Source organism: Bidens hawaiensis, unplaced genomic scaffold (genome assembly GCF_021521415.1).
Source record: "Bidens hawaiensis isolate Kalapana, Puna unplaced genomic scaffold, B.hawaiensis_p1.1 tig00419696_1, whole genome shotgun sequence".
In the NCBI taxonomy this organism is placed as follows: domain Eukaryota; kingdom Viridiplantae; phylum Streptophyta; class Magnoliopsida; order Asterales; family Asteraceae; genus Bidens; species Bidens hawaiensis.
The window spans coordinates 7,098-35,069 of record NW_027504929.1 but is presented as its reverse complement, the minus strand read 5'-3'; the positions used below and the strand labels follow the sequence as shown (position 1 = coordinate 35,069).

Genomic DNA, 27,972 nt, shown 5'->3' with positions numbered 1-27,972 from the left:
GATTCAAAACATGAACACCAAGAAAACCATTTTGTTTTGGTTGTCTGTTATTTCCATTGCTATTTTATCCATCATTATTTCTTTCTACACCACCAACACAAACATATCATTACCTAGCTTTGAAGTCACTTATATCAATAGTATTATTAAGCATAGTGGAATTTATGGCTTCTTTTCACTCATAAATCAAAATTGGCCGCCGCGGTCACCACCACCACCACCACCACAGGCACCGTAAGGCAAGTTGTGATGACGACACGTGGAAGAACTCTTGGGTTGTATCGGAATACGCGGCGCAACTTGTTTTGACCGTTGACCAAAAGGGGTGTGGGAACTTCACCACTTTGCAACAGGCAGTTGATGCTGTTCCTGATTGTAGCCTTAGTACAACTCTTATTATACTTGATTCAGGCTCTTATAGGTGCTTAATCTTCCTTTATGACCATGCAGTCTTTGAGCCTTTACAATGTAAAAAAAAAGAAAAAAGAGGTTTGCACACATTTTTTTGCCCTACAAGGCTTAGGAAAAATGTGTAAGTTTTTGTCAAGTGATAAACATGCAAAAAAGTAATATTTGTCTAGTATTAATTAAATATCAAATAACACATGACATGAATCCATGAGTGTTCAAGTGAGCCATTTACATATCCTGGATTCATGCCATTTAACACTAAAATGATTTATTAGAACATATATCATTTCTCTTGGGCTAGAGATGAACGGGGTATTAATTAGCAACTGAAATATTAGTTGAAGAATTAGTAACCGATTGATAAGTCGCAAATCCGTGCTTATTTTTGTGACTGATTTTGACCGGTCACAAATCGGACGCTATAGAATAGCAGAAAATGTATAAGTAAATTCTGATATTGTTTTGAGTTAATAGAAATTGTTGATATTATTTTTATTTATATTATTTTTGGAATTCATATTGAGAAATTTTATGTAACAAATTAATCTTATCAATTTATACTGACAAATTTGATATTTGCATTGCTAACAAATGAGGATTACTGACAAAAAAAATTACTTAACAGAAAAAAAATCTGTCGCTAATTATCGACGAATCCTATGAAATCCAAAAACAAAAAAAAATGTTTATAATCGTCATCAAATAATTTATCAACGTACCCCAGAATACAAATGAAACTTTTTTTTCTAAAGTTCGTTGGTTATATGTGGCGAATCAGATCACCCTTGGTCACCGATGGCCACAACGAGTTTTTGTCGGTAACCACCTTTGAATTAACGATGGATTGGACCGTCGGTGATGCTTCTTTATTTTCTTTTGTTTTATAGTGTTTTAGGCCACTTACACGTATACACATTAGTTTCCTTCTATATGGATCCAATGTTAATAACTTATTAAAAATGACACATCTAATAAGCCATAATGAAAAAAAATGTACAGATTACATCATATAATCTGTTGTGCACCTAATAACTAATGTTTAAGACATGTAAAATCCAAGAAAATCTTATTATTGTGACAGGGAGAAAGTGTTGGTGAATCAGAATAAGACCAACTTGATAATTCAAGGGCAGGGTTATCTTAATACTGTGATCGTATGGAACGACACAGCAAATTCAACCGGAGGCACAGTCTACAGCGCCACAGTTTCCATTTTTGCTCAAAACTTCATTGCTTACAACATCAGCTTCAAGGTGATGCATACGTGCAAAAATCATAGATTTGAAAGTGCACTAAATAGTTTTTTTGTGCATATTTCATAAAAGGGTAGTTAACTAACTTTGATCTGTTATCTATTTTAGGTAACAACCTAGTCAACAGTTACTTAGTATCCAATCTTCCCATCAACCAATCTGAGGCAATGCAAAGAAAAGAAAATCAATTTTTTTTTCTAAATGTTTTCGAAAATATGTGGGATTTATGGAAAATCTGAGGATTTTATCAAAATCTTTTGAAGGTTATAAGCATTATAACTCCCGGTAGAGTGAAAATCAGAAGAGATAAACATAGATAATTAAACGAGCCATGTTTTATAATTTTGGCAGGTATTGCTAAACATTTAACTTAAGGCAATAAGTGATTTACGCGTATTACATTATATAAAAAAGATATCGGAAATACTAAGACTGAGGAAAATTTTCATTGTGAAACTAAATGATGGAATCCGGCAACTGTGATTTACACGTATTACATTATAAAAATATAAAAAAGAAAGATTTGGGAAACCCTAAAATTGAGGAAAAATCTTCAGCGACAAAGGTATGCTCTTTTTTAAGTTTTAGAAGAAAGAAAGATTTGGGAAATGCTAGTTGATGGATTCGGGCTTGATAACTGTGTTATAAGCCCGTAACTTCACTCGCACACCAAGTTATGCTCTTTTTAAGTTTGAGTACTTTCTAGCCGTGTTTCCTTCCGTCTAGCCAATCTGAATAAAGTGTGCTAACTCTTGGATCAACTCTTTGTCAATAAGTCATAAGTCTAAAGGATTGTTACTAAGACAAAAGTTGATTCTTTTTTAGGCAAAAAAGTTTCTCTTTTTTATTTTTTCTTATTTTGATATTCTTGCTTTGTTGTTCAATGGCAAAGAACACAGCTCCTCCTCCATCCCAAGGTGCAGTTGGGGCACAGGCACTGGCACTAAGAATCGCGGGTGACCAGGCAGCTTTTTATGGTTGCGGGTTTTATGGAGCTCAAGACACTCTTCATGATGATAAAGGAAGACATTATTTCAAAGAATGTTTCATTGAAGGATCAATAGATTTTATTTTTGGAAATGGTAGATCACTCTATGAGGTATTGTTATTCCACCTAAATGCTAACATCTTTACTTGCAAATATAGAGGTGAGATCCGGTACAAATAAAATTAACGTACTAAACATGCAAATAACTAGAGTAATTACAATTTTTAACTTATGCTATGTGTTAAAAAAAAGGAAAAAAATATTTTGAGAAAATTATGAATCAGTCAAGACATCATCTCCATACTTAGGGTCCATATTCAAGGCAACTCTGATTTGTAGCCATATTTCCAGTCATGATATTATATTTTCCTTTTATAGTTTGTCGTGTAAAGCCTATAAATAAAAAGGCATTCTTCCATTGTAAAAATATACAAAAAAAATCAATGAATATGAAAATCTCTCTCTGAATATCATTGTTGAAACATGGTATCAGAGCAGTAAGAAATCCTTTGCTCATCATCTACCTTTTTCCTTCAAACCGACAGGGCCGCCATGTCCGATGACGGCAGCCCGCTCAACAATGAGCTATCTATTCAAATTGCCAATCTCCTCAAAAACAGCCTCAATACCACAAACACAAATCATAAACTTTCCGACAGCCTAACCATCAGTGTTAAATTGAATAGCCAAAACTATGCCCTCTGGGCAAGAATGATCCGTGTAGCCATCGGGGGAAATCAAAAACATTATTAAGTCATCTTTCTGGAAACCCACCAAACCCAGAAGATGAAAAGTATGAACAGTGGGAACAGGAGGACTTGGTAGTCTTCTCGTGGCTTATCCAAAACATCGAACCATCATTAGCTAGCAACCTTACCGAGTTTCCCACCGCGAAAACGCTATGGGACGCTCTAGTGGTCACTTATAGCAGTGGAAAAGACAAGTTGCAGACGTTTGACCTACACGTTAAAGCTAATGAATTTAAACAGAATGGCATACCGCTTGAAGATTTCTGGATAGTGATGCAGGGTATCTGGGGTGAAATCGAGCGGCGAGATCCAAACCCAATGACGTGTGCCGCCGACATCACCACCTACAACAACATTAGGGCAGAACAAAAATTGTTTCAATTTTTGAATGCCCTAGACCAACAGTTTGACCCGATTAAACGGGAAATACTCAGATGGGATAAACTACCAACGGCGGGAGCATACGCGGCGGTTCGGAAAGAAACCGCGCACCGGAATATTCTCGGATCTGTTCCCTCACCATCACAAGGCATCGCAGCTGGCCTTATTGCCTCGGGATTCACTGAAGGGGCCGGCTACGCTGCTCGAGGAGGAAACAGGGTTGACTCGAATGTCAAAACGAACGGCTCATCTCGTATTGACAAATCTAAACTCAAATGCACTCACTGTGGCATGAACAAACACACAAAGGATCAGTGTTTCAAACTTGTGGGTTATCCAGAATGGTGGTCTGATGGTCACAAGAAAGGGAAGAAAGAAGGGGGAGATTCGGCGGCCGCCGTGGGCAACCCTAAGGCCACCGGCAGCGGCGGCGGAAATCACACCGGCGGTTTTGGAGGGATAGCCACTGATCAATTTGGGGATGCTACAATACCAGGTAGAAGGGTTGGAGTTTTATCTTCTAACCCTTCAAAAGTTAATTCCATTACAAACCTTTATGTTTTAGAATTGACCAACAGGCCCCCCCCAAGTCAACAATATTAAAAATAATAGTTTGTTAAATGCAAAACGTGGGGAATCAAAAGTAAATGTCGGAACGGCTAATATGGCAGTTAACAATGAATACTCCAAATCTTGGATTTTTGATTGTGGTGCCACAGATACTATGACATTTGACCCTTTTGACATTTGTTCCATGTCAAAACCACAAAAAACACACATTCAAACTGCAAACGGGAGTATTATGTCGGTAGAAGGAGGGGGTACAATAGAGTTGTCGCCAACTCTGAGATTACCAAATTGTCTTTATATACCATCTTTGTCACACAAACTATTATCTATTAGTCATGTGACAAAGGAATTGAATTGCACACTTAGCATCCCACCTTTTGTATATTACAAAACATCAGGACGGGAATGATCATTGGACGTGGCACTAAACGACAAGGATTGTATTACGTAGATGAAGTGACTCAGCAAGGTACTGTAATGTTGGCTCATGGAACAGTAGACAGAGAAGCATGGTTATGGCATTGAAGGCTTGGACACCCATCTGCTGGTTATTTACATCATTTATTTCCTAAACTCTTTCCTTCGAATAAATTATTGAATTGTGAGACTTGTGTTTTGGCTAAAAGTCACAGGCATACTTTTAAACCGAATAACACTAAAGTTGATAGTCCTTTTGATTTAATCCATTCTGATGTGTGGGGTCCCGCAAAAGTCACTGGGGGGCAAGGTTTTCGATATTTTCTTTTATTTATTGATGATTGCACTCGCATGTCATGGATATACTTCTTAAAACACAAATCAGAAGTTTTCGATAAGTTTGTTATGTTTCATACCATGATTAAAACTCAATTTCAAAAACATATCAAAATCCTTCGATCTGACAATGGAGGAGAATTCGTTAACACCTCTATGAAAGAATTCTTCCAAACAAACGGAATGATTCATCAAACTTCATGTCGGCATACCCCGGAACAAAACGGGGTTGCTGAACGAAAAAACCGTATTTTGTTAGAAATAACCCGGTCCCTGTTAATAGGGTCCCAAGTTCCTACAATATTCTGGCCCGAAGCCCTTGCCACCGCTACATACCTTATAAATCGGCTTCCAACGATGATCCTTAAATTCAGAACCCCTCTTCAAGCCCTGTCCGAATTTACTAAAATACCTCCATTCTCACCCTTGAGCCTCGTGTTTTCGGATGTTCTGTCTTTGTTCACATACCTAAAACTGAACGTACCAAACTTGATCCATGTGCAGAAAAGTGTGTATTTGTGGGATATGGCGTAAATCAAAAAGGATACCGGTGTTACAGTCCCAAGAAACGTCACATATTTACTACAATAAATTGTAACTTTCTTGAAACAGAATACTTTTATAATACCCAACATAGTGGTCAGGGGGAGAGAGAAAGTAACGACACACTGAGTTGGTTGAAATGGATGCCAACAATGGAAGAAGAAAATCACATTACCCAAGCTGAATCATCTTCTCCACATTTTACGACACCAACAATTAGTGTCACTGGACATGATCTTCTCAACCTGGTGCCCGAGGTAAGTAACACTGAAACCACTCAAGAAAATTCTAATTCTGATTCTGATTCATCTAATCATGATAACCAAGAAAATCATGAAGTTGCAACAAAACAGGTTGAGCCATTACAAGATGAACCTAATGAAACAAGGGAAACAGGAGAGACAACTGAAAGATATGTTCTTCCACCAAGAGTCAATAGAGGAATTCCTCCAAAAAGATATTCTCCTGAAAAAGAAGCTCGAAAATCCATGTATACTATGGCGAATGTTACAACAGGAAATTTTTCAAAAGAAGCCAAGGCATTTATGACTGCTTTATACTCTGAAAAGATTCCAACCACTCTCGAACAAGCCTTAAAATTAAAAAACTGGAGAGATGCAATGGAAACAGAAATGGATGCTCTGAGAAAGAACGAAACATGGAAAAAATGTGCGCTTCCACTAGAAAAAAGACCAGTAGGATGTCGTTGGGTTTTCATTGTAAAGCATAAACCAGATGGCACCATCGAAAGATACAAAGCCCGGTTAGTTGCAAAAGGGTACACTCAAACTTACGGGGTTGATTATTCTGAAACCTTCTCTCTTGTTGCCAAAATCGATACAATTAGGGTTCTCTTCTCCATAGCAGCTAATGAGGATTGGCCCCTTCACCAACTTGACGTTAAAAATGCTTTCTTACATGGAGAACTGAATGAAGAAGTTTATATGGAAGCACCTCCTGGATTCACACAAGATTTCAAAAAAGGCGAAGTTTGTCAACTAAAAAAATCGCTTTATGGGCTGAAACAATCTCCACGAGCTTGGTTTGGGAGATTTACTTTGGCTATGAAAAAATATGGCTTTAAACAAAGTAATTCTGATCATACTTTGTTTCTTAAACAAAATGGAAAGTTGATAACGTGTCTAATCATTTATGTAGACCACATGATTATAACAGGGAACGATGAAGAATAAGTGGAAAGGCTAAAAGAAAACTTGTCCACAGAGTTTGAAATGAAAGATTTGGGTAGACTTAAATACTTCCTTGGTATTGAAGTTCTTAGATCTAAACAAGGAATTTTCATTTGTCAAAAGAAATACATTCTTGACTTACTGTCAGAGACAGGGATGATCGATTGCAAACCAGCGGATACTCCAATGATGGCAAACCTCAAACTTCAGAGAGAAGAGGGAGCCGAACTAGCAGACAAAGAAAGATACCAAAGAATGGTGGGGAAACTAATATATCTTTCACACACCCGACCTGACATAGCGTACGCGGTAAGTGTGGTGAGTCAGCTTATGCATCAACCCGAAGTTTCCCATATGGAAGCAGTCCGGAGAATCATTAGGTATCTTAAAGGGACAACTGGTCATGGGGTTCTGTTTAAGTCAAATGGGCATCTAGAGATCCAACTTTATACTGACGCAGACTGGGCAGGAGATAAAGAAACTAGAAGGTCAACCTCAGGATACTTTACCTTGGTAGGAGGGAATCTTGTCACATGGAAGAGTAAGAAACAGAAGGTGGTTGCCCTTTCAAGTGCTGAAGCTGAGTTCAGAGGGATAGAACGAGGTCTAGCAGAGGTACTTTGGATACGAAAACTTTTAACTGATATTGGTTTCTTACAAAAGAAAGCTAGTAGAATCATGTGTGACAATACAGCTGCTATACAAATCTCTGAAAACCCAGTGCAACACGATCGAACAAAACATGTGGAGGTAGACAGGAATTTCATCAAAGAAAAATTGGAAGCAAAGGTCATTGAGCTTCCCTTTGTCCGATCAGAAGACCAGCTAGCCGACATTCTCACTAAAGCTACAAATGGAAGAATTTTCTCAAATTGTTTAAACAAGTTGAACTTTGGCAATCCCACTATTCAATTTGAGAGGGAGTGTTAAAAAAAAGGAAAAAAATATTTTGAGAAAATTATGGATCAGTCAAGACATCATCTCCATACTTAGGGTCCATATTCAAGGCAACTCTGATTTCCAGCCATATTTCCAGTCATGATATTATATTTTCTTTTTATAGTTTGTCGTGTAAAGCCTATAAATAAAAAGGCATTCTTCCATTGTAAAAATATACAAAAAAAAAAAATCAATGAATATGAAAATCTTTCTCTCTGAATATCATTGTTGAAACACTATGAAAAATAAAATAGTGTAATAATAATTACTCTAGTTCAAAAGTTATAGTGTAATAATAATAATTGTAGTTGTTTGTACATTTCTCATGATAAAAGCCATTTGTATTTGATCCAAACCCTACAAATATAAGCACAATATCTTTTTAAATTATTAGCAAGATAGTCTCTAACTTGATCTGTCATGTTTCAGGATTCTATACTGAACTCGATAGCGAGTGATGTCCCAAGTGGCGGTGGGATTAGTGGAGCAATAACCGCACATGGGAGGAGCGCGGAGAACGAGAAAACCGGGTTTTCATTTGTGTATTGTAGTATTAGAGGAAGTGGAAGGGTGTGGCTTGGGAGGGCTTGGGGTGCATATGCAACTGTGGTGTTCATAAAAACTTAGGGGGTGTTTGGTAGAGAGATTTGAGGGTGGAGAATTAGGTTTCTCTTGTTTGGGAGAATTAGGCGGAGAATTGGGCGGAGAATTGGTTTTCTCTGAGAATTGGGTGTAGGCAAAAAGTAGAGATATCCAATTCTCTCCATTTGGAAGAGAAATGGAATTCTCTCTGCTTCTAAATCGCGTCTATGCTCTACTCCGTTCGCGTATGATGACGATGATGCTCCGACCGGCGATGGTGATGATGATGCCGACGTCCGGCACGGCGGCCGACGCCGCAGCCACGTCCGTTCGCGTCTCTGAGCCAAAACGAAACCCTAAATCGCGAGGCGGTGTTGCGAGGCGGAACCCTAAATCGCGGTGTTGATGTTGCGCGGCGATGATGATGATGCTCTACTCCGTTCGCGGTGTTGCGACGCGTCTCTGAGCCACCATTTCTCCACCATGATGATGCCGAGGCGGAACCCTAATCACGTCTCTGCTCCCGTTTCTCCACCCATTTCTCTATTGTACCAAACAAAGGAAATGATTGTCAATTCTCCACCCATTTCTATTTCTCTCCAATTCCATTTCTCTCCCATTTCTATTTCCATTTCTTCCCATTCTTTTTCTCTGTACCAAACACCCCCTTATATGACTGAAGTTGTTTCTCCTGATGGTTGGAATGATTGGAGAGATTCAGCTAGAGATCAGTTATGGCTATTTAAGTGGTGTTTGGCCTTGCATTTTAAAAATATGATTATCCTATAGCTTAATGAGTAGGTTCTATATTAGATACTCGGGTCAACGTGACAAGAGGAACCTCGTATAATTGGAAATTATCTTGTTAGGCTCAGGGGAACTTAATTTGCCTAGCCAACTTGTTTTACCTGTCACGTGATAGACTTGTTGTTACTGGTCGAAGCCGGTCAAGGTCTAAAACATTATCTTTGATATTCAGAACTAGCTAACGTGTCATAAAACAAATGTTGGGCATGCTAAGGGTGTGACAACCATCAATCTCAGTGTTTAGCAAACAAACAAGTGTACCCGTACCTCCTAACTTGTTTGATGTACATTATGATTTATATTGGTCGATAAATCAATCCAATTATACTAAAATATCCAACAATACTCTGTATAAATAAATAATCACTTTTAAAACGCAATGCCAAACATCCCCTTAATTTTTCCCTTGTTTGCCTCTTACATAAACATGTGTTACGTATTTTGTAATAGGTGTAATAAAATGTACCATGTTAGAAAACATTATTAACATTTGTTGTTAATGTTGAATTTATTTTCAGGACGGTTTTCTTTGGAGAATATGGGTGTTCAGGCCCCGGAGCAAATACCACATTTCGGGTTTAGTATGTGAAAACTCTAACTGAAGAAGAAGCTACTCTGTTCATGGATATCTCTTTCATCGATGGGAACGAATGGATTTCACACAACACTAAAAACATTTAGAAACTTATATTAAGATTTAAGACATCCTTGTTAATTATGTTGAGTCAAAGTTCGTAAAAGTCAACACGACTCATGTTAGAAACGACATCGAGTAATAAGTGATCTAGCAATAAACAAGTGCAGGACACATCTTGTTTTGATCGAAGAAATTGGTTATTACAAACTGACCTATATATCTTTTAGAGCAAGTTCCATACACGATTTTTTTTTCTTCAGTTACTAGACATTATTTCCTATCCTATGACTATGTATCTTTACGATTATGAATATGAATGTTTATATATTATGTGTTTAGAAGTGAAGGAAAAATGTGTACAAGTAATTATACACGTGAGTTCAAGTTACGCAATACCCATTTTCTTTGTGTATTGTAGGCCATATTCAAGGCTAACGCTTTGAAAACAGTACTAGTATTTTATTCGATTTCACACTTTTCATTTTTGTAAATAGTTAATTAGTCAGAACACTAAAATTCAAAGTTTTTGTTTGAGTATTTTTGTCCATGAGAAAACCTAACAAATATTTTTGCTTTATGGGTTATATTATTATTTTTGTTTAATAATAAGAAAAAAAAAGGAAATATATTATTATTGATTTTTGTTTGTTGACGGAAGAAAAGAAAAGGGGGAATTGGTTTGGGCCCACATAGACTTCTTGGACAAGAAAGACAAAATCCAAAGTTTGTTTTTGGAATATATATTTAACCGACATACCTATATATATACATGGAAGAATATTGTGAGCCGTCAATATACACGAAGAAAAGCTGTGAACAATTAGTATTCCTCTTCTGCCGAAATAAGAGATTACGAAGAGAAGAAAAAACCGGCGTTTCAGTTTTTGGTGTTCGTGAAGATAAGAGACGTTTCAGATATCGATTTATTCTCTCGTTGGTGATACCTCTTATTCGTTTACTCTTTTGTATTTGATTCCATATACTTGAGGTTAGTTTGTACCAAGTATATGATGATTTGTGTATGCCTCTAGTTTTACCTAGTGAAGACTTTGTATTGCTCATTATCGGTGATAGTGGATTTGAAGCGGCTCTAGTAGTCCCGTGGTTTTTACTCTCGCGTTGAGAGGTTTTCCACGCTAAAATTTTTGTGTCACTTTTACTTTCATATTACCTTATTTGTTTGCATCCTCATTGGTTCATTCGGGTCGGGAAAAAGTTTAGCCAAACGAAGATTAATTTCGCAATTTTTGTTTACCGTTCGTGGCTAGATGTCGTTTTTCCCAACAGTTTTATGGGCTGATCGAGTGGTTATAGAACCCTCTTCTTCTAATGTAGTTGTTTAATGTTTCGTTAACCTTTTCTAACCATCATCTTTTTTTAACATAATTTTAGCTGTTTTAAAAAGTGCATCATGCATTCATGAAACTTGAGAGAAAAAAAAATTATGTATATATAAGAACATACCCCATAAGAATTCTTAATCACAATCCTTTAGTCCAAAAACATGAACACTAAAAGAAGCATATTATTTTGGCTATCTGTCACTGCAATTGCTCTGCTTTCCATCTACACCCGAAATATAAACATAATTACTCCTATCTCTTTACAAGTCTTTAAAATCACTTCTATCAAAAGTGTTTTTGATCAAAGTGGATCATTTCATGACTTGTCTTTCATACACCAACTTTTCGGCTATCTTTATAGGCTGCTTACCTGCGACGAAACAAAATGGAAATCTCCACTCATAGCAAAATACGGGGTGGCACTTAAATTAACCGTTGATCAAAAAGGTTGTGGCAAATTCAACAGTCTACAAAAGGCAGTGGATGCTGTTCCAGATAATGCACCAAAACGAACACTTATCATAGTTGACGCAGGCTTATACAGGTAATACATGTTTGTATACTTGTGCCGACTTATGCAGAGGTGGAACCAAGAGGGTTCGGGTCAAGAGGTTCATTGACCCACCAGCCAGTGACACGAATTTGTTGGATTTATATATATAAAATCTGTTTTCTTAAAAACATGAGTTCTACCCTCTAATTGTAACGCTAGAGAAAAGAATCTTATGATGACCCACTAAAAAGTTTAAGTTCCGCCAATGTAGACGTTGTGCGCCAGAATTTGTGTTTAAATATGTGTTAAATTTGTTACCAAGAACATTTTATTGTTTTGGCAGGGAGAAAGTAAATGTGAAAAAAACTAAATCCAATTTGATAATTCAAGGCCAGGGTTTTATCAATACATTCATTATTTGGAACGACACTGCGGCTAAAACTAATGGCACTGTCTACAGCTACTCGGTTGGTGTTTACTCTCCAAAGTTTATCGCTTACGGCATCAGCTTTAAGGTAACTTATAAATTACCATGCAAGTAACTCATTGGAGGTTTTATTGTCTTAATTAATATTCAAGATTGATATGCTTCTTTTGCTTTGGAATGATAAAGAACGAAGCTCCTCATCCGGGTCCAGGCACGTTTGGAACCCAAGCGGTTGCATTTAGAATCAGCGCCGATCAAGCAGCTTTTTATAGTTGTGGATTTTATGGATTTCAAGATACTCTTTTTGCTGAGTCCGGAAGGCATTATTTCAAAAATTGCTTCATTGAAGGAACCATAGATTTTATCTTCGGAAATGGTAGATCACTCTATGAGGTATAGTTCTTCATCACACATTATTCGGTCTACACATCCCAGGATCAACCACAAATCTTTCGCCGACATGTATTTTAGAAATTAAAATAAAATAAATATTGATGTTTTCCTATAAATTGAAATAACACGCCTATAAATCATATTCTCATTTTTCATTTCAATCAAAATTTGTAATAACATACAAAATATGTTCACGCAATAACAATCTGTTTTCTAGTAGTGTTACTATATTTCTTTTATGTTTTTAAATTTAAACATATTCTACGCGTTTATTAAGCATAAACACCTTGACAACAAGTTATACATATTCCTAAACCGTGTAGGAAAAAAGAAGTGTACAACCTGTATATTTGTTGTAGTGAAGAAGGCATAGATGGACAAATGTTGAGGCTTCTAATCCATTTTTCTTAAATATTTCTTCTAGGATTGTACGTTGAACTCCGTGGCATCCGGTCCTGGGATCAATGGAGCGATAGCAGCCCAACAGCGGTCTTCGTTGCAGGAAAAGACCGGGTTTTCGTTTGTGAACTGTAAGATTCAAGGACAGGGTAAAATTTGGCTTGGGAGGGCTTGGGGTGTATATTCAACTACCGTGTTCATAAAAACTTTCATGTCTGCTATTGTTACTCCGGAAGGTTGGAATGACTGGAAAGACCCTTCTAGAGATCAGTTAAGGCTGTTTTAAACTTTTAGATTAATTATGTAGCATGATTTTGTGACTAGCTAGTGCATACAACATTATTGAAAAATATAACTATTCAAGATTTTAGTAATCAAAAGATATCAATCCTATGATAATCATTGTTATTAACATATATTGTGTCTAATGCTTGAATGTTTTTTCAGGAAAGTAATATTTGGAGAACACGCATGTTCGGGTCCTGGATCAGATTTCAAAGGTAGGGTGAAGTTCGCAAAACAATTAAGTGTAGCGGATGCAACTCCTTACATCAGTATTGCTTACATTGATGGAAAAGATTGGCTTATTCCATAACATCAAGAACGTTTAGTCGCACAAATTCGATTTATATCAAGTAGCATAGCACTTTTAATACTCCGTCACTGTATTTTCTTTGGCAATATAACATAAAAGTGTTGGATGAATTTATTGATAGTCTGATTAGAATAGTTGCACAAATGACTCATTCATATGATATGGATGACAAGGGCACTCTCAAAATCTCTCAAAATCGTTCAAGGTAACACGCTTAAGGCATGCGATTATCGTTAGGTAGAGAAACAACATAGAGTTCCTTATAAGCTTGTTAATCCTTAAAACACACTTAACGTGTGCATGTATTCTCTTTCGGTAGAGAAAACAATGTCGTATAATCTTTTCAATCCTTACATGAATGATAAAACACTTAACATAGAGTTTCCTTGTATAGAACTGCAAAACTCGTATAAAATAGAGTTTCCTTGCAAGAGGTTCGCATTTATGAATTATGAATCCTACCGTAGTTCCTATTTGGAAAACATATTAGCCTAAATATGGTAACAAATAATTCAGAATTCAGAATCCTAATTATAAATAATAAACATATACAATGATTAGTCATAACAATATTAACAAGCCAATACTAGTGTAATCCAATACCTTAAAGAGGGCCAGTAACATTTAGAGGGGCTATTTTAAAAGCATTTTCTTTTACACCATTTTTTTTCTCTTAACATGGGAGGGAAACATGTTTTTTATATTATTTTTTATTTTTTACAGAAGGCTTTTTTAATAAATTTTTGAAGTTTGCAATTTTCTTTTCTTATTCACTTATCTTCACTTATCAGAGAAAGATGATTATGAAAAGTTTATCGAACAATTCGTATTAGCTAAAACTAGAATAATAAGAATCATCTAATTTTTTTGTTAGAAACCCAAAATAGGTGGAGTTAGAAGCCTTTACAGTTTATATTGAATGAACAAACTTTGTTTCATGTCTTCATGTGACATGTGGAGTTACCACCCACTAGCCTTGAGACCAGGCCACATAAATATCTCACTAGCTCAATGTTTAAGCCCAAATTCATCAAGGCCTCAAGGACTCTCATGTTATGTTCTCTCTATTAATCATTGGTTATCAGAGTATTAATATGCTCTTTTGTAACATACATACATACAGAGGTGCACAAAAAACCGAACCAAGAACCGGACATGAAAAAAAATACTCGGAACCGGTTTTTTTATACCCGGGTTTTTAGTACCCGAACCTGTACCCTACCCTACCCGTAGGGTACGGATAGGGTATGCATTTTAGTACCAAAACCCGTACCCGGAACCGGGCCCGATTTATACCCGGTAATTCCTGAAACCCGGAATCAGTTAATTACATATCCGGAACTGGGTTTCTTCAAATACCCGATCTATACCCGAAATTACCCTGAAAAATTGTAACCCGAAATTACCCTGAAAAACCCCAAAAATACCCCTAAAAATTGTAACCCAAAAATACCTGAAAAATACCCGAAAATATCCCTAAAAATTGTAACCCTTAAAAAATCCAATCTATATCCGAAAAAAACCCCAAAAAACCCAAAAATAGGGTTTTTTCAATACCCGAAAATAGGGTATTCAAATACCCGGTTTTAGAATACCCGGTTCCATACCTGACCCGAACCCGACGCATGGGGTATGGTTTTTAAAGACAATACCCAGACCCGAACCCGATCCGGGTATTACCAATACCCGATTTTCCAATACCCGGTCATACCCAAACCCGGGTATTTGAAAAACCCGATTTGTGCACCTCTACATACATACATACAGGGGAGATTTCAATTAAGAACCCTTTTGAGTTTTAAGAACTCGAAAGAACTCAGTGTAACGATTTTTTTTCGAATTTTTTTTACATATGCGTAATATATGTAAGTTACATACACGTAAAAACATTACAGAATTTTTGACGCACCGAGTCGACTTTTTACACATGTGTAAGGAACGTAAAGTTAGTGTAACCACTTACATATTTATTCTCTCTCATAAGTTGACTTTTTTGCCGGATTTAATCTCAACCACATATTCCAATCCATTTAATTAAATGTGTGGCCTAGAATGAAGTTCTTAAGTTCTTAAAACTCAACATGGTTATCAAAATATCCCTCCCCCATACATACATACATATATATATAGGGGAGATTTCAATTAAGAACCCCTTTGAGTTTTAAGAACTCGAAAGAACTCAATGTAACAATTTTTCTTTTTTTGAAAATTTTTTACACATACGTAATATATGTAAGTTACATACACGTAAAATAATTACAGAATTTTTACGCACCGAGTCGACTTTTTACACATGTGTAACGGACGTAAAAGTTAGTGTAACCACTTACATATTTATTCTCTCTCCTAAGTTGACTTTTTTGCCAGATTTAATCTCAACCACATATTCCAATCCATTTAATTAAATGTGTGGCCTAGAATTGAGTTCTTAAGTTTTTAAAACTCAACATGGTTCTCAAAATATTCCTCCCATATATATATATATATATATATATATATATATATAGGCTAAATATAAAATAAAAACTCAATTGAGTTTTGAAAACTCTAGAAACTCATTCTCAACCACATGCTTTTAATTAATGTTTAAATCTTGTGGTCTACAATTAAAGTGAATAAAAAATGTAAATATAAATATAACTTTTTCTCTCTCCTGAAAATATATATAAAAATTAGTAAAAAAATGTTATAAAATAGCAAAACATTTTTTTTTGATGTTTCGATGTTTTGTATTAAATGTTACAACATATATTACATGTAACAAAAAAAAAAACCGATGTTACATAGGGTTTTCGCGGTTTTCACAACTCAAGTGGGTTTTCATTTTAACTTTACACTATATATATATATAATATATAAACAAAAACCCAAAAATCCTATGTGTCGCGATGTGGTCGCTCCCCCCTTTTATGGAAGCCAACAGATTTCTTGATTTTTAAATGGAGACCTCTTATTGATTTAACCCAAATTCATGGGTATGAGTCTTACCAAAACCATATAGCTCTTAAACGGGTTATAACATCTCATTAAATTAAAATTAATCTTACCAATTATTTGATATGAAAATCCTACAAAATAGGAATATACTAAAATTTAATATCCAATTTAAAAAGAAAAAGATATTAATTATAATTAATAAACAATTTTATAGTAAAAAACATAAGCGGGTCATGGGTCACCAAATCCAGATAGCTTTTAAATGGGTTATAATATATCATTTATTTATAAAACCCTTTCATCATCAAACCCTAAGTATATTATTAACTTTCTTACAATAAAGAAAATTAAAATCCAAAAAATAAATATTAAAAAACAAAAAATGTAAAACAACCATTCTCTCAAGCCATCAGATTGCTTTATTTGTAAATGAAGGCTTCTCACGCATTTGACACGAATTCACGGGTAAAGGTCTCACCAAACTCAGATAGCTCTTAAATGGGTTATAACATCTCATTATATTAAAAAATAATCTCATCAAATATTTGATATGAAAATTTTATAAAATAGGAATATACTAAAAATTAATATCCTATTTTATTTTAAAAAAAGATATTATTTATAATTAAGAAACAATTTTATAATAAAGAAAATAAACGGGTAATGGGTATCACCAAACGCAGATAGCTTTTAAACTGGATTATAACATATCATTTGTTTGTGAAACCATTTTATTAACAAACCTCAAGTATATTAATAATTAACTTTCTTACAATAAATAAAATTAAAATCAAAATATACATATATAAATATTAAAAACGAATAATGTAAAACAACCCCCGTAATACGGGGGATAAAATCTAGTATATATATATTTTTTAAGATCATAGCTAGTATTATTTCTGCTTTTGAGTTTTCCGATAATTTAAACTATTTTACCATCAATACTACCTAGTACATCGTCACCGAAGTCTAGCATATTAGCAATGGGTGCAACCACACATCATGTTCTAGTAAATATGTTTACAGTTCAGTTTTATACATTTAACAACAGAACTAGCCATAGATATTATTAGCTATTAAAAAAAACCGTGGAGAAAAGCAATTGTCACGCTTTTCTCCACTGTCGTAAATTCATTGCAATATTAGAGTAAGATCTTTTCAATCGCAAATATTGAATAAGTAAGCAGGCATAACTATAGACTAAGGTGATATAACAATGTATCCTTAATAATTGAGCATGCCTTTTCAATCTCCATGCGTCACTGCCGCGTGATGTGGCTCTCCTTCAGGTCTAACTGTCTCGTGTTAGTGAGTGCCGCTCTACTATCGGTGAAGTTGTAACATTTCAATTCTTTTGCTCTGTCTTCTAATATTGCCATGCAGGTGTAACTAACGAATAGCCTGGTCAAGTTTACTCGCATAGGATTGGGTTGGGTCGGGTCGGTTCACACACTACCTCTTCACACCATAGTCATATCATAATATCAATAATAATGGGTCTCATTGGCCCGGCTCTTACTTCGTATAGTCTAGTATAGTCTAATGTAAGTTGCTTAACCTAATTTTTTTTCCGAACTCAACCCTTATGATATATGTTGGACAACTATCCATTCACTTGACTCTTTTTTTTTAAGTTAATTTAAAGTTAGCACCTAATATGTACTTATTTCTTTTTTTTTTTTTCACTTTTCATAAAACCGATACATATATTCTTACTTGATTTAATATATTTGGGACCTCAATATTTACGAGAAATCAACGATATTGAAAGTGAGTTGCATACTTTTCAAAGCAGAACATTAATTCCGTGTAAGACCAATATTCTCATGCACGTACCTTTCAAATGCTTGCAATTTCTTAGAACATTCATCTTCATCAATCAATATCTGTAAATATATATCAGCAATCCCCAAATCAATTCCACAATTCATCAACCTTAATTCACCAATGGCTTCTAATGAACCAATCAACCACCTTCACTTCCTCCTAATCCCCTTTCTAGCTCCCGGCCACACCATCCCGATAATCGACATGGCGAAATTACTCGCACAACGACCGAATGTTACCGTCACCATCGTCACCACCCCCTCAAACGCCGTTCGATACAGCCCTACTCTCCAAGAACACATCAACTCCGGACTCCTGGTCCAGTTTCTCGAACTCCCGTTTCCAGCGACCGAGAATGGATTACCGGAGGGATGCGAAAGTGTAGACGCGCTACCTGGTTTACATCTACTTCCGAACTTTGCAGCCGCAGTTGAGATGTTGAAAGAATTGCTAGAACAACGATTTGAATCGTTAAAGCCTCGTCCGAGTTGTATGTTGTCCGATAAATATATGCTCTGGACGGATGATATCGCGGCAAAGTATAAGATTCCAAGGATTATATTTGATGGAATGAGTTGTTTCAAACAGTTATCTAGTTATTATTTGTACGAATTCAAGTTCGATGAAATACCCGAATCGGAGCCTTTTATTCTCCCAGGGCTGCCCGACCGAATTGAGATAACCCGAGCCCAGCTACCACCCGAGTTCAACCATAGCCGGTTCACGAGTGAGAGACTTGAACAAGTGAGGGAAACCGAGTCAAGATTTCATGTTCGAATAAGAGAGACCGAGTCACGAGCTTATGGGATGGTGATTAATAGTTTTGAGGAGTTGGAGCAAGAATATGTTAAGGAGTTCAAGAAGTTAAAAGGGGGAAAGGTTTGGTGTCTTGGACCGTTATCGTTGGCTAGCGATAACGGTTCGGGTAAACCAGTAAGAGGAAACAATACTTCTGATGATGGCCAACGTTACTTGAACTGGCTCGATTCAAAAGAACCGGGATCAGTGGTGTATGCGTGCTTCGGTAGCAGTAGTCATGTCACGCCTCTACAACTCATCGAGCTCGGGTTAGCTTTAGAAGCATCCAAATCCCCATTCATATGGGTGATCCGAGCCGGTGACCAAGCTCATGAGGTTGATAAATGGTTATCAGAAACCGGGTTTGAAAATAGAGTAAAAGATAGAGGTCTCATTATAAGAGACTGGGCTCCACAGGTCCTAATCTTATCACACCCTTCGGTTGGTGGGTTTTTGACACACTGTGGGTGGAACTCGGTCTTGGAAGGGGTGTCTGCGGGTGTTCCTATGGTCACATGGCCTCTTTTTGCTGAACAGTTCTTGAACGAGAAGCTACTGATATTCAGAGAGAATTGATTGAGAATTGTTATTCAAAAGTTATGTTTTACAATGAGGAAACAATCACCAATTTATACACCGCTTCTATGAACCCAAAAAAGGAAAAAACTATATAGATGGCTGTGAATATTGAGAAATGGAAACCGGATATTTGCTTTGCTGAATAACAGGGATATGATGTGATTGTCCACCAATCTTGCTGATCCCAATCCTTTCCAAACATTGTTTTAACACTCCCCCTCAAGTTGAATAGTGGGATTTCCAAAATTCAACTTGCTCAGACACTTGCGTAGGACACCTTCATTAACAGCTTTGGTTAGAATATCAGCAAGTTGGTCTTCTGACCGAACAAATGGAAGTATGATAACTTCAGCTTCTAGCTTTTCTTTGATGAAGTGTCGATCTACTTCTATGTGTTTTGTTCGATCATGTTGTACTGGATTCTCTGAAATCTGAATAGCAGCTTTATTATCACTCATGACCTTGCTAGTTTCTTGTGGTGGATATCCTATTTCTGTTAGAAGTCTTCGTATCCACAAAATTTCAGTTACCCCTCTAGCAATTCCTCGAAATTCAGCTTCTGCACTTGAAAGGGCCACCACTTTTTGTTTCTTGCTTCTCCATGTAACAAGATTTCCACCGACTAGAGTAAAGTAACCTGACGTGGATTTTCGGTCGCCTTTATCTCCTGCCCAATCTGCATCTGTATATAACTGAGTTTCTAGATGCCCATTTGGTTTGAATAAGACTCCATGCCCTGCCGTTCCCTAGAGGTATTTTATAATTCTCAAGACTGCTTCCATGTGAATCTTTTGAGGTTGATGCATAAACTGACTTACCACCCCCACAGCGTATGCTATATCAGGTCGGGTGTGTGAGAGGTATATCAGTTTTCCTACCATTCGTTGGTATCTTTCTTTATCGGCTAAGTCTGCTTTTTCCTCCATGTAGAGCTTTTGATTTACAATTATTGGAGTGTCTGTTGGTTTACAGTCGACCATACCAATTTCTGCTAGTAAATCGAGGACATACTTTTTCTGGTGCATGAAGATCCCTTGTTTGGATCTTAGAACTTCAATACCAAGGAAGTATTTAAGTCTCCCTAGGTCTTTCATTTCAAATTCTGTGAACAAGTTCTTCTTCAGCTTCGTTATTTCCTCTTCATCATTTCCCGAAATGATCATGTCATCAACGTAGATTATAAGGCATGTTATGAGGTTACCTCTACGTTTGAGAAACAAAGTGTGGTCTGAGTTACTTTGCACGAATCCATAATTCTTCATAGCTAAGGTGAACCTACCAAACCACGCTCTGGGAGACTGTTTTAATCCATAAAGGGATTTCTTGAGAAGACATACTTCCTTTTTCTCCAAACTGATCGGAGAAACCATGTGGAGCTTCCATATAGACTTCTTCCTTCAGTTCCCCGTGTAAAAAAGCATTTTTTACATCAAATTGGTGTAGGGCCATCCTTTATTTGCTGCAATGGAGAAAAGAACCCTAATTGTATTGATCTTTACAACAGGAGAAAAAGTTTCAGAATAATCTATTCCATATGTTTGTGTATAGCCTTTAGCTACTAATCTTGCTTTGTATCTTTCGATTGATCCATCCGGCTTGTATTTAATTGTGAAGATCCATCTGCACCCAACAGTTTTCTTTCCCGAAGGCAAAACACATTTTTCCCATGTATTATTTTTTATTAGAGCTTTCATTTCTTCTTCCATTGCATATTTCCACTGTTTTGATTTCAAGGCTTGTACTACATTAGTAGGGATTTCCTCAGAGTATAGAGATGAAGTAAATGCCTCCGCTTCCTGAGATAGCTTTCCTTTGGCTATGTAACCATCGGATATCTACATTCTCTGGGCTTCTTTTCAGGAGAATACCTTTTTGGTGGAACACCTCTATTTGCTCTTGGTGGTAGTACATATCTAGCAGTCGTGTCTTCTTGTGTGGGAAGATTTTCTGGTTCTTGCACCTGTTCAATTTGCTCTACTAATACATCTTCTTGAGCAACCACCTCCTCTTGTTCATTCTCCCCCTGTCTCGGTGCTTCATTCTCCCCCTGTCTCGGTGCATCATTAGTGGTTTCCATAGAAGAGTGAGTACTTACCTCGGGTATCGGGTTAGGAGACGCTCCTTGGGGGGCACTGATACTTTCTCCAGGCTGTGTGGCACTTTGACTCTTTCCTTCCTCATATGTAGTATACCTCAACCACCTCAGTGTGTCTAGACATTCTCTCTCCCCCTGACCACTGTTTTGGGTGGCAAAATAGTACTTGGTTTCAAGGAAATCACAGTTCATAGTGGTGAACATGTGTTGGGTTTTTGGATTGTAGCATCGATATCCTTTTTGGTTTATTCCATATCCAACAAAGACACATTTCTCAGCACACGGATCAAGTTTATCTCTGTTGGATTTTGGTATGTGAACAAAGACAGTGCACCCAAAGATTCGGGGTTCAAGAGTAAGAATGGAAGGAGGTTTGGTGTATTCTGTAAGGACTTGCAATGGAGTTTTTGTTTTTAAAATTTGAGTTGGAAGTCGGTTAATAAGATATGCAGCGGTGGCAAGGGCGTCGGGCCAAAAAAATTTTGGAGTTTGGGATTCTATCAAAAGAGCCCGAGTTATTTCTAGTAGGATGCGGTTTTTTCTCTCCGCAACCCCATTTTGTTCTGGAGTATAGGGACAAGTGGTTTGATGGATGATCCCTTTTGTTTGAAAAAAAAATTTCATCTCAGAGTTAACAAATTCTCCTCCGTTATCAGATCTAAAGATCTGAATATTTTTTTTAAACTGGGTTTGGACCATGGTGTAAAAGATGATAAATTTATCAAGAACTTCGGATTTATTTTTTAACAAATACACCCAGGTCATGCGTGTGCAATCATCCACAAATATCACAAAAAAACGAAAGTTCTGTCCCCCAATAATTGGGGCAGGACCCCATACATCTGAATGAATCAATGAAAAGGGTAAGTCGGCCCTTGTATTATTTGGTTTAAATGTTTTTCGATGACTCTTGGCTAATACGCAAGTTTCGCAATGTGACTTACAATTTGAAGGAAATAACTTAGGAAATAAGGCATGTAAATAACTAGTGGATGGATGACCCAATCTCCTATGCCATAGCCAGGCTTCACGCTCAGCTGTTCCATGGGAAAGCATTACAGTACCACTTTGAGTCACTTCATCCACGTAATACAGCCCTTGTCTTTCAGTGCCACGCCCAATGATCGCTCCCGTCCTGATATCCTGTAGGATACAAAATGTGGGTTGCATGAGAACCGAGCAATTCAACTCCTTTGTTACATGGCTTATCGAAAGGAGCTTATGTGATAAGGCAGGAACATAAAGACAATTAGAGAGCTTAAGTGTTGGTAAAATCTCAATAGTTCCCCCGCTTTGGACACTCATTTTTTCCCCATTTGCCGTGTTTATAAATGATTTTGTAGGGTTTGTCGATGTGACAAAATCTGTTGAATCATAAGTCATGGTGTCCGTGGCTCCATAATCAAATATCCATGATTGTTCGGGTATCATATTATAATTTTGAGCCATGTTTGCATAACCATTAATGTTATGTTCTTTTTTGCAATTTCTAAAACTTTTCTCTATAAAAGAAATGAAGGTTGTGTTTTCGGTGGAACTTGATTTTTTAAGGGTGGAAATGTAATTATGTGAGGGATAAGTGAAGGGTTTTGAGACACCTTCTCTCTTATCCCTTGTACCTGTGCACATCGAAAACATATCCTCCCCACTTTCTCTTTGAGCAGCTGCCGCCATCCCACCAAAACCAGTGGTGATTTTCTGATCAGCTCCTTTATCAGCACCAGAACCAGTAGCTACAGTTTCTTTGTTACCGGCGGTGAGGCTCTTGCTTTTTTCTGATCCGGAGTTTTTGGCGAGCTTCTTGTGACCGTCGGACCACCACTCCGGGTAACCGACAATCCGAAAACATTGATCTTTGGTATGTCTAGACATACCGCAATGGTCACATTTTAAGTGGGTTTTGTTGTCCTTACCTGACGGTCCGGTTCTCTTCCCTTCACCCCGGCGGTTCCCTTTGGTTATGAGCCCTAACCCTTCTGTTTCGGTGGCAACCAACCCCGCCGCAATGCCGTGTGTTTCGTTAGTTGCTCCCAGAATATTCTGGTGAGCAGCTTCCTTACGAACAGCGGCGTATGCTGCTTCTGCCGACGGAAGAGGTTCCAACCGGAGTATTTCCCTTTTAATATGTTCATATCTCCGGTCTAGGGCGTTTAAGAATTGAAAGAGTTTTTGTTCTGACCTGATTTTTGAGTATGTTTTTATATCTTCTGGGCATTTCATGGGGTTTGGATCGATTCTATCGATTTCTCCCCATACCCCCTGTAACGCGATCCAGAAATCTTCAAGAGAACTGTTATTTTGCTTGATATCGTTCGCCTTCACATGAAGGTTGAAGGTTTGCATCTTGTCTCTTCCACTGTTGTAGGTAACCACAGAGCGTCCCACAAAGTTTTTGCGGTGGGGTACTCAGTTAGGTTGCCTGCGAGTACTGGTTCAATGTTTTGGATGAGCCATGAAAAAACGATTAGGTCTTCTTGTTCCCATTTATCATATTTTTCATCGCTTTGATCAGGTGGATCTGAGGTCAGATGTGATAACAGAGTTTTTGATCTTCCGCCTATAGCGACTCGGATCATCCGGGTCCATAGCCCGTAGTTCTGGCTGTTGAGCTTGAGGTTGATTTGGAGGTTATCAGAAAGCTTTGGATTTTGAGGCTGGGTATTGAGGCTATTTTGTAACAAACTGGCAAGCTGTAGTGATAAATCCGAGCCTGAGTTGCCGTCTCCGGACATGATGACTCGGTTTTGGATTTATCAGAGACGAGGCTGGAAATTAACGGGTATATGATGAGCAATCCTGCTCTGATACCATGATATTCAGAGAGAATTGATTGAGAATTGTTATTCAAAAGTTATGTTTTACAATGAGGAAACAATCACCAATTTATACACCGCTTCTATGAACCCAAAAAAGGAAAAAACTATATAGATGGCTGTGAATATTGAGAAATGGAAACCGGATATTTGCTTTGCTGAATAACAGGGATATGATGTGATTGTCCACCAATCTTGCTGATCCCAATCCTTTCCAAACATTGTTTTAACAGCTACTCGTTCAGGTGCTGGGGATCGGTGTGAGTGTTGGTGCACCCGTTGTGGTGCATTGGGGCGAGGAGGATAGATTTGGGGTGACCGTGAACAACGAGCAGGTGAAAACGGCTATAGAAGCAGTAATGGATGCGGGACCTGAAGGAAATGAGAGGAGAAACAAAGCGAAAAGACTCGGGATGGTAGCCAGGAAAGCTGTAGAAGAAGGAGGGTCTTCTCATCATAACTTAACATTATTAATACAAGATCTATCGGAACTTGTAAATGTTAGAAGCCATAAGCTATTGATTTGAAGGGAATGCTTCCAAAATTTTGGCAACAATGTGTACCAAGTATAAACCATTTTTAAGTAGTAGCGTAAGCTGTTTGTGTTTTTGTTTGTTTATACCCCGGCTTAGCGCCCAAGCTAAATAAATATTAGCATCAAATGAGTTTATTAGAGGGGAAAGTGTACTCATGAGTAATACCCATATATCACCTAATTCTACACTATCATGTGATTTAGAAGTTATGCATCCTACTCACATTGGTGTCCCGTCCTTTCTTATCTATTATACTTATTATTATTTGATTTTTATTTATGTTAAGTTTGTTTTCCAATCATTTTTCAATTTATGATTTAAATAATATGATATTTATGGACATTTATAATTATCATTTGTTGGTTTGCTTTTATCAGGATATCGATCTATCAATGTAATCTCTACTTTTTAGTTATTTAATACACAATAAATGATTTAACCATCATTTTTTAAGTTTTTTTTTTCTGATTCTTTCATTTAGTGGCATAGGAAAGGACCGAACTTTGTACGAGTATAGCAATCTCTCTTTCTAGAGTTACGTAACCTTTATGTGATGGACATAAAGTCTGAAATGCTTGAACGATTCAGATAATTACGTGACAAATAGTCATAGACGGTTTGCCTCGACTTCTTCTGTGTTGCTCTCTTCTCGTGTGAATCTTTGATTTGTTTAACTTACATATTTTAAATCATTATAATTTATATAAAAAAGCATTGTTTACATAGAAGGCAAACGGGCAACAAGCTACGTCGCTAGCCCCTTTTGAATTGCAAGCTCTAATCTTTTAAAAACTACATTCATGGATCTTGAACTTGGAGCACTACTATGCATGATCTGTTGGACTCGAGTAAGCAGCTCCATCGCTTCAGACGCGAGGAAAAAGTGTCAAATGCAAAATGTGTAAATACATGTTGGTTGTCAAGACATGCATTCTCATGTTTAGTCTCCTTGTATGAAGCAACTTTTAGAGCAGTCTAGTCGCATGAAACCACTACTCCTCAAACCCACAAGAAAGGAAACCCCTAAAGTACGTGTTTCCCTCCAATATTTAAGATTTAGACGTCCATCCATTAGGGATGAGCCCGGTACCGTACCGGTACCGAAAATCCCGATTCCGAAAATTGCAAATTTTTGGTACCGGTACTGGTATTTAAGGTAAAATTTGGGAAATACTGGTACCATACTGTACCGTACCGATCCTGAAAACTCAAAACCTTGGTACCAATTCAGTACCGACGGCACCAAATCAGTATTCGATACCAGTACCGGTACCAATCGATACCATACCGATTTTTGCTCATCCCTACCATCCATCATGCCAGTCAAGAAAAATTTGACTCAACCTCCCAATTAAAAGTTACATATTTATTATGGAATGCAATTTTGATTATATTTCGGTCAAATTCAACTTTGTAAAATTGACTCAACCTCCCAATTTAAAGTTGCTCTTACTTTTTGCAAGCCAGCCCTCCAACTTTTATAAATATTAAATTCTTAAAAAGTTTTTCAAAACAAACTCTAGCCCACAATCAAGTTTTTCAAACAAGTTTAGAAGGATTTTTGCAAAACGGGATGCCAGAGTCTCGCTTTGCGTACCAGCAAGGCTCCTAGATGACGAGTCTTAATGGTTAACCACATATTCTTAGCTGAACCGAGATTGTCAGCTTGCAAAATATGCTCTGCGGGTATCGATTGCAACAAGGATACAATTGCCATATTTTCTTTCTTCTTTTCCACCCCTGTTCCCGGTTCAATGGCATCCCGCATGCCTTAAACGTTAAAAATGGCCTGGATATGCATTGCCCAAGTCATATAATTGACCAAGGTCAGCATCAGGCATTGAAGCATTATCGGGGTACTAGTAGTATTGTCCTTTGCGGGTATTGATTTATTGCTCAAACTCAACAAATGAGAAAAACAAACAATATTGATCTGACTTGCCTTATTCGGACTTTGATAGATTAAACATGTTCTTCGATCGTGACTTTGATGGCACCTAGAAAACGAGTCGCAAACAAAAATCTCGTCAAAAAGCTAGCTGCGAAAATCACAAAATCCGCAATCCCAAATCTCGATTGCATCGATCGCTACTTTGATCGCTCAAAAAAGATCTTGATCCTATATTAGATTGAACAACTTTCAACATTTTCCGGATCAGTCTCTTCCGGCTCGATCTATAAGACTTCAATAACCAACGACTTCGATTAATCAACTCTTCTTCTCGATAAGCTCTTTTTTGGTTCAATAATCCTAAAAATAATTTCGATCTTTCTCCTCAATCACGGCTTGTTCGGGTAGACTTTTTCTTTGATTTGGCTTGATCGATTAACACCAAAATAAAATTTTACAAAGAAGAAAGAGCTTGATCGCCCAGATACCAATTTATGAACGAATTGCTCTCTCACAAAAAAGAAACACACACAAAGACATCTATTGAATAATTCTCAATATATATTCTTACTTAGAGAAAATCTCACTCAAAAACCTCCCTTACACATAACTTGTGTTTCTCTTGATGAAACCCTAATCCAATATAATCTATTTGTAATGTTAACTCTAACTTATTTAGCTAACAAGAACCTAATAACTAATAACCTTAACTTGGCCATTAAGTAACCCATTAAACAATCCTTTTAATTCTTGGTTGAGTTGTTTTTGGGCCAAACAACAACTGAGCCAACATGGTGTGGTTTGGTTTTATAGTTCGATTCATTTTGGTCCGATTTTGGAGTTTGGTTGGATTTGTTTTGAAATTTGGCTTGATTCGGTGCGGTGCGAATTGTTTCTAGAGCCACGCATAGCACAACAATGTTATTTTCTCTTTGTTAATGCAAAAATCCAGATGTAGAACTGTTTGTAATAAGAAGTTTTCATTTTTAATGCTAACACATGGATCATGCAATCAAGAAAAAACCAATATATACTTGAAA

At 37.0% G+C, this 27,972-nt stretch overlaps 1 protein-coding gene and 2 pseudogenes across 2 annotated transcripts; all 3 read left to right on the top strand.

Annotated features, from left to right (window-relative positions):
• The first annotated feature begins 10 nt into the window (after positions 1-10).
• Positions 11-10,054, top strand: LOC143609492 (putative pectinesterase 15; annotated as a pseudogene). The gene is made up of 6 exons (XR_013149430.1): positions 11-421; positions 1,493-1,664; positions 2,557-2,763; positions 8,207-8,399; positions 9,027-9,090; positions 9,685-10,054. The product of XR_013149430.1 is annotated as a putative pectinesterase 15 (transcript).
• Positions 10,055-11,289: 1,235 nt separating this feature from the next.
• LOC143609494 (putative pectinesterase 14) lies at positions 11,290-13,453 on the top strand. Its single transcript, XM_077084235.1, has 5 exons — positions 11,290-11,690; positions 11,983-12,154; positions 12,253-12,459; positions 12,884-13,128; positions 13,306-13,453. Exons 1-5 carry the CDS (start codon positions 11,308-11,310, stop codon positions 13,451-13,453), a joined length of 1,155 nt encoding a protein of 384 aa, XP_076940350.1. The 5' UTR covers positions 11,290-11,307.
• A 4,882-nt stretch (positions 13,454-18,335) lies between these two features.
• Positions 18,336-25,034, top strand: LOC143609493 (UDP-glycosyltransferase 73C6-like; annotated as a pseudogene).
• The last annotated feature ends 2,938 nt before the right edge of the window (positions 25,035-27,972 follow it).

Coding starts and splice junctions, on each gene's coding strand:
- LOC143609494 (XM_077084235.1), top strand. CDS start 11,308: ATGAACACTAAAAGAAGCATATTATTTTGGCTATCTGTCACTGCAATT. Junction 11,691..11,982: donor GTTGACGCAGGCTTATACAG/GTAATACATGTT, acceptor TTGTTTTGGCAG/GGAGAAAGTAAATGTGAAAA. Junction 13,129..13,305: donor AAAGACCCTTCTAGAGATCA/GTTAAGGCTGTT, acceptor ATGTTTTTTCAG/GAAAGTAATATTTGGAGAAC.